The sequence below is a fragment of the Eleginops maclovinus genome, chromosome 9 (genome assembly GCF_036324505.1).
Source record: "Eleginops maclovinus isolate JMC-PN-2008 ecotype Puerto Natales chromosome 9, JC_Emac_rtc_rv5, whole genome shotgun sequence".
NCBI classification, from domain to species: domain Eukaryota; kingdom Metazoa; phylum Chordata; class Actinopteri; order Perciformes; family Eleginopidae; genus Eleginops; species Eleginops maclovinus.
Genome location: NC_086357.1, coordinates 7,304,608 through 7,312,135, shown reverse-complemented (window position 1 = coordinate 7,312,135; position 7,528 = coordinate 7,304,608). Strand labels below are relative to the sequence as shown.

The 7,528-nt window shown below is 38.0% G+C and overlaps 1 protein-coding gene and 1 long non-coding RNA gene across 5 annotated transcripts in view; one reads left to right on the top strand and one right to left on the bottom strand.

The window, feature by feature from the left end:
* Positions 1–318: 318 nt before the first annotated feature.
* On the top strand, positions 319–6,060 carry LOC134870149 (interferon-induced protein with tetratricopeptide repeats 1-like). 4 transcript variants are annotated; one of them, XM_063892210.1, is made up of 3 exons: positions 319–575; positions 2,527–2,560; positions 3,072–6,060. In XM_063892210.1, the coding sequence occupies exons 2-3, from the start codon at positions 2,553–2,555 to the stop codon at positions 4,369–4,371; spliced, it is 1,308 nt and encodes a 435-aa protein (XP_063748280.1). In that variant the 5' UTR covers positions 319–575; positions 2,527–2,552; the 3' UTR covers positions 4,372–6,060. The 4 variants fall into 4 exon arrangements, with proteins under 4 accessions (XP_063748280.1, XP_063748279.1, XP_063748278.1 ...); XM_063892209.1 differs by having other exon boundaries at positions 319–1,786; XM_063892208.1 differs by lacking the exon at positions 2,527–2,560.
* Positions 5,759–7,528, bottom strand: part of LOC134870151 (uncharacterized) — a 23,033-nt gene continuing 21,263 nt past the window's right edge. Inside the window, exon 7 of the long non-coding RNA XR_010166506.1 lies at positions 5,759–7,197. This is a non-coding gene — a long non-coding RNA (uncharacterized LOC134870151). The remainder of the gene's footprint in view (positions 7,198–7,528) is intronic.

Sequence of the window (7,528 nt, the reverse complement as noted above, 5' to 3'; positions counted from 1 at the left end):
AGAACTGAGATTGCGAGCCAGGCCCTCTCGTCCATCATCAGTGTCTGACCTCACAAATGCAGTAATTCCCACAGATACACTACAAAATGCTGTAGAAATCTTTCCCAGAAGAGTGGAAGCTGTTACAGCTGCAAAGGGGGACCAACTTAATGCTAATTTAATATAATAATTGCGAATTTGGAATGGGATGTCATAAAAGATCCTGTAGGTGTAATGTGTAGGTGTCTTAATACTTTTGTCTACATAGTGTAAATGGGAAAACTTAAGACTGCAACACAAAGGTTACGTCTCTGAAATCTGCTTGGAGAAACCAGAGAGAAAACACAGAACACTGTTGTTCTGATCCTCCCTGAGATGTAGTTTCGATTACTGGAAAACGAAAGTCCAAACGCGATGAGGCAGTTCATGAGATTGTATCTATAAATGCCACGCCTCTGACATTGTTTAGTCAGCAGGGACAGCATTTAAAGCTGCGTGTTCAACAACATCCCATCAGCAGCAGAACAGCAGCATCACGATCAAAAACCATCCTGACATTTACAGAACTACAGTTGAGGAAACAGCTGAATGATGAGGTGAGTAGCTGATTCTGGATTTCATTGTAAAAGTAAATCATAACATTGGGATTTAATTAAGGTTTAAGTATTGAGTCATTGGACAAATATCAGCTTATGGATCCTACAAGTCACTCCGTTCTTTCTTAATTCTTAATGTAGTTCCTCGATTTCTGCCAGGTCAACAGGAATTTTAAAATGATGTATATCTTCCTCATTTAAAAAAAAATTAGCCTATTACTGATTAATTGATTTGTGATGGTGTTTCAGCAGCAAGAGAAATGCTGAATCCATCTGTTTAGTATTATTTTATCCAATTAACTTTTGTTTGTCCCTTACTTAACACTTCTTGTACTCCTTGTTCTACTCTGTCTCGCTCAATTCTGCACCTTTATTCCTATCCTCTATCCGATATATATATATATATATATACACAAGCCCTTGCGTGTGCACACATGGTTGGCCAATATAACAGGTTCTGTTTGTGACAGTGCAGCCATAAAGGAAGTGGCATCTTGTGATTGTATTTTTTATTCAGTTTAGCGGTGAAATTCTAGAGAAATGAAACAGAAAATGAACTCAAACCTCAATCTGCCACTGAGTTACCAGCTAGTAAATCTTAACAGCGACAAAGATCCAAAAGTTACGACAAAACCTTGCGTTGAGCAATTTATTCAATGATCCAATATCATACAGTACAATGACAACGGTTCTCCTACTTCTTGCCATTTTTGCCTTTCTTGTGGCCTCCTTTTGTCTTTTCCCTGGTAAAAGTAACATATGCCCTTAAAGTCGCACTAATCCCACCTACACCTGTCTACAATATATACATAGACACTGTAACTGCCATCGAAGTCAGAATAAATAAATAAATAATAGATTAATAAATATTAGGTTAAAAATATAGAGTTCATAAAATACATACATTTCTAGTAATAATAGTTTAATATTAAAAGCATCATTTCATATATTTCATGTATATTGTTTGTTTTGATACGGGAGAAAAGTCTTAATTACGGGGGGAACCAAAGTTTGCTGCCGCAGGTTGACGGAGTGTTATGATGGTCGTTACTTGTTAGTAACATTCTGGACCAAGCTAGCAGGCAGACACCTCGCGGATTCCTCTGCCTAAGACCAGCGATGTTATAAGGAAGATTTGAATAAAGTGCATAGTGCAATGAAGGACTGAAGGAAGATACCTAATTGTCTCTCAAGGGAAAGCGGCCAATGAGGTACATTTGTGTTTTGTTACTGTTATTTTTGTAAGACTGTAAAGATGTAATGTGACGGATTTCTGTTGAGTCATGTAACTATGGTCGCGTTGTGTCTTTGATGTTTACGTGGGAATAATTTGTTTTTATTTGCATTTCTGTCTGTATGGTAACAGTTCTCATGGCACACTATCATGCTCTTCGTGTGATTAAAGCCAGTAAACTTTAAGAACGACTTGGTTTCGTAACTTCGACTTGAGAGGGAATTACAGACACCCTGTGCTCAAACCTGCCTTCAAAAAAAAAGCATACTGTAAACAACTACTATATAAACTTACATAATGTCAGTAAATAAAAGGTATACATTAACAATAAACAGAATAAATGTTGAACTATTAAATAATATACATCAATGAGTAGCTCCAATACTCAGTATGGCTTCTTCTTCTTCAATAATAAAGACTTCAACTTTAAGTCATCTTGAGAGGTAATATAATCAGAACATACGATGAGTCAGGTTAAATATGTGGCTTTAGTTTCCTTCCTAGGAAACGAAAGTCAAGGTGCAATAAGGCCATAGGATGAAAACATGTTACATGGACCTGCCACGCCTCTGACCTTTGCTTTGTCAGCAGTGTGACCATTTAAAACTGCGTGCTCCTTAGCATCTCATCATTCACAGCTAAGCAGAAGCTACAGGTCACTGACTTTATAGCAGCAAACCAAAGCCTCAAGACCAAAAACCATTCTTACATTTACAGAACTACTGAGTTGAGGAAGCAGACGAATGATGAGGTGAGTAGCTGCTTCTGTCGTTTCTATCATTGTAAGAGTAGTTAATGAATATCATAAAGATTGATTTATTGTATTAGTGAGTCTCAGGCAAAAAAAAATTAGCATTATGAATCCTAAAAGTCATCAGCAGAGTTTTTGTTCCCTCCCTTTCTTCTTCATTCTTAACCTTTTGACATTTAGGTCTTTTGTTTAGCAACTATTCTCGTTATGCAACCCTGTATTGCCAAATGACAATAAATGATCACAGCATCACGATGCCTTCTGGGCACATTCATTTGGAGATATCCATCCCAATTTTGATACAACTTGGGAAAGACATAGATTATCCTGCAGAAATGATATACTGCACATCAAGGAGCTGGAAATGTTGCTGGTGAGAGGGAATGGGAATAGGTTGGATGTGGTATTTTTTTTCCTTAGTAAGAGGCCGTACTTACACACTTTCGAGGTTATTGCATTAAGCTAGAGATTATGTGTTTTTTCACTTTATTTTATTTTTATTTTCTATCAGTTCTGCTCAGAGTCACACACTGGTGTCCAAACTGGAGGCCCTGCATTGCCACTTCACCTGGGATCCTGACCTCAGTAAGTCCTTACTTTTTCGTTGTAGGGACAACCTGGAGGACATTGGCACCCTGAATGGAAACCCCTGGCTTGGTCACATTTACAACCTGCGGGGGTTCATTCAGTTCAAGCTGGGCTTCAATGAAGAAGCCCAGCAGTTCTTCAACAAAGCTACTGAGTCCTTCAATAAGATGAGAAACGCAGATGAGGGCCCCTGGTTAGTGGTGAACTACGGGAACCTGGCTTGGCTGCACCATCACCTGGGAGACCAAGCAGAGAGCGAGGCTTACCTGTCTAAGGTCGACGCCCTGATTATCAAATACCAATCTCCATCCCAGGAGAAGCTCCACCCGGAGACCTATGCTGAGAAAGCCTATACGCTGATAGCATTGAAGGGCGACATGAAACTGGCTACAGATTACTTCCAGAGAGCCATCAAGATCCAGCCGGACATGCTGGAGTGGAACAGCTGGCATGTCTTAGCGTCAGTGTATGCTTCTAAGCACAGCAGCACAGGGCTGGAAGATGAGATCTTTGAAAAAATGAGAATCGCCAAAGAACAGGATCCAGAGAACTTGTTTCTCGCTGTTCACTACCTTGAGCAACGTGCTAAGAGAGGAGAAAGAATAGAAGATGAAGCACGTGAATTAGCAAGAGAGGTTTTGAGAAGTCCTGTCAGCAGCTACAGTGGTTTTAAAACAATGCTTAGGATTTTCAGAAAATATATATCTGTTGATGAGTCCATTGATTTGGCGGAGGAGGCTCTGAAGAACCATCCAGATGAGCGTTATCTGAAGAGATGCGCTGCTCACCGCTATCAAGGGAGTCTCTTTCTCGATTACAGTCGCCCAAAGAAAAGCATGCTAGACAGAGCAGTCAGTCTCCTTCAGGAGGTGACTTCTCTTTACCCTGATTCCTCACTTATGAGGAAAATAGACCTTGCTAAGATATACGCACAGTCACATGATGGTCAGGCTAAAGCTGAGCAGATATATCAAGAACTGCTAGAAAGTGATCTGGAACTTTTAGATAAACAAATGCTGTACAACAACTATGCAAAATATTTAAATTTCCAAAAACAGGATCGCAAAGAGTCAATACGATATCACATGAAGGCAGCAGCGATACCGCAACAATCCTTCTTTTGTGAGAACAGCATCAAAGTTCTGGAGAAAGTCAGAGACAGAGGAAGGGACAGAATGTGCAGAGAGATTAGGGAGTTTCTTACAAACCTGCAAGAGCCATAGTGCTCTTAACAGCACTTGTTCTAAATCCAGGAAAAAGTAGGCATCGCATTAGCAAAATAATGTGTACATCCTCATTTATTTGTTTAGTAAAAAAATAGAACATAAAAAAGTTAAAATAAATAAATTGAGAAGATTTTCACTTTGACAGAACCTTAGAAGCACACACAGTACAGTTTCCCTACATGTTTCTGATAAACGAAAGAACTGGCAGTGGCAAACACTACTGTTAAATAGAAAAATATAATGTAGTGTTCTGTGTTGTATAGGTTTTTGTTTAATTAAATGGTCTGCAAAGTATAAAATTCGAATGCTTTTGCGTTTTTTTTCAATGCAACACAACTGTATTAATCTATGCTGATGTGATTATAGGAAAGTAAAAGCATACATGAAACACCACTTTGGCCTTTAATAATATTATATTGTATTTGTATAGCACACGAGGTGCTTTAGTTCATTGGTTTCTTAGCACATGGGGAGGCATGGGCATCTCCAAGAGGAAGTAGCTGGAACTTGTGTAGGACATGGGTATTATCCCCCATGACGCCAAAGGTACTGACATGATGCCCCTAGCATGAGGCTAAACATCAGAGGGGTGATTCAGTGAACTGTGGTTTGAAAGCACTTTATTTTATTGATAATAAGTGATAGGAATCAGCATTAGAGTAAGAATACTCTCGATAAAGAAACTGTAGAAGTTTGGTAAAAAAGTTTTGGGGACATAGAAAGTTTTTGGGCTCTTGAATAAGTAGACATTTGTCAATTTTCTGTGTTTTGGAATGCTAACTCTTATTTTCGTCAGCGTGGAAAAGGAACAAGAAGAGGGAAGTTCTGCCCCCTTGTGGGGAGCCTTTGCTGGTGTATGGTGTATCTGCTTAAGACTCATTTATCTGTCGAACTAAATGTACAAAATATTAATTTGTTAAGTCAAATATGTCACCAGTTAAGTCACAAAGAAGAAGCATGTATGATAGACTTGTAACTACGGATGACAAGGACTACAAAATAAAAGGACAGAAAGGATCGGATTGGCCCAGTCAGGGCTGAATTTTAAAATAATGCCTTTTTATGGGGAATATGATCATGTATTGTTTATTTTATATTCTTATTTAATATATTTATATTTCTTAATGTTACGCTTGTTATTGTGATGTGAACTGTAAGAAATAATAATCAATATTATGTGTAAGTACAACACTGTCTTATTTTGAAAACTGTTTTATTTTGAAACAGTTTATTGTGTAACCGGATGTTGTTTTTAGCCTCAGATAGCATGTAGCTAATATTGTATTGTATATATGAGTAGAGGGAGAAGGACGTGTGGAGTTACATACTAAACACACTGCCTCTACCGCTCACTCATTGATGCTGCAATAATACTATTGCGTGTTTTGTTTTTTTTGTCAATGTATTTTGATTGAGGTTTTAAACATATACATAAACAAGCCCTTGAGAGAACACATAACAAATTGAGACAAAAATAACAGCAAATTATCAAATATAGATACACACAATCACACAACAGTACAAACACACAACAAAAAATATATATATATATATAAAAATATATTTTTTTAAAAACCAAAAAAAACATCCACAGTGATTACCCAATTACTTCACATCTCAGTCAGAGCCAAGTGACACCGTCAGCTGTTCTACATAAGAAATAAATGGACGCCATGCTACATCAAATTTTGCCATTGATCCATTCAGTGTGTATCTCAGTTTTTCAATCTTAAGGAAAAACAGAACATCACAGATCCATCTACCAAACGAAGGCGGGCGGTCACTTTTCCAGTGTAAAAGAATGAGCCGCCTCGCTAGGAGGGAGGAGTAGGCCATACCATTTAATTGTGGCTTTCGTAGAGGAAGATCCTCCATTGGTACACCAAAAATTCCAATAAAAGGACAAGGATGAATAGTGAAACCTGAAATTGCTGAATATACCTCGAATATTGAGGACCAAAATGCTGTTAAACTAGAGCATGACCAGAATGTATGATAAAGAGTGGCAGGTGCTTGCTTACACCTATCACACATAGGACTTACCCCTGGAAAGATTTTGGATAGTTTAACCTTGGACATATGAAGCCTATGTACAATTTTAAACTCAATAAGGCTATGTCTCGCACAAATGGAGGAAGAGGGAATTCTTTGAATTATGCTATCCCAGTGATCCTCAGATATATTTGTATTCATATCCTTTTCCCAGTTTTCTTTTATGATGGAAAGGGAAGAACCTTCCATAACAAATGGATTTATGTATAGCCTTGATATCGTCCCCCTCACCTCAGATGGGGTTTCAAGGATCAAATCAAGCGGTGATTTTGGTGGTAGTGAAGGAAATTGAGTAAAGTAATTCCGTACAAAATGCCTGACTTGAGTAAGAAATGTTCGTTTATTTGAAGCCCAGGAGTCGGTTTAAAAGAAAGAAAGCAAACCTCCCTTAAAAGTTATAAAAGGAGTGTTTAATAATGGATGCAGTAGTAGGTTTTACAAAAGTGCGGATAATTCCTTTCCTTTTTGTTCTCGATTATATTTAATCCTGCATCTGGCCTTGTAAGAATTTGATGTGCACACATGTTCTGTTATCGTGAAATGAAATATAGAAAAACATTTGTACCTGTGAGGAATTCTCTGCTAAGGGCCCCAGTATCGATGCCTACCTCGCCAAAGAATGTGACCTTAAGTCTACATTTGGGCGATTTCTTCTTCTGCCGTTGCCACTGTTGCATGCCTCTGCTGAAGAGGTCAGTTCGCGACACACAGATGGAAAATGTGTTTGTTTCATCAACTTGGCAAGTGATCCAATCAAAGATTTCCTCAGAACTGGAATTAAAAACAAAGGACAAAAATTGAACATTAAAATAGACACCAACATGTATTTTCTGAATGCTTTATTTACTTATTTATTTCTTGTTCAACACTGAGCATTTGAATAAAAAACTAAATTAGACATGGTTATACTGTCTGTATAATTTCATAGCTACAATTTCATTTGCTACAATTATTCTGGGTGGTTGTTAGGGTGTGCATGGCATGGTACAACAATTGCCACGCCTCCTATACTGGTGAAATTCTAAGGGGTGAGAGCAGGCCTCACGTAAGTCAAGATAAGAGCAAAATATGTCACAAACATACAATGTTTTTAGACTACCAC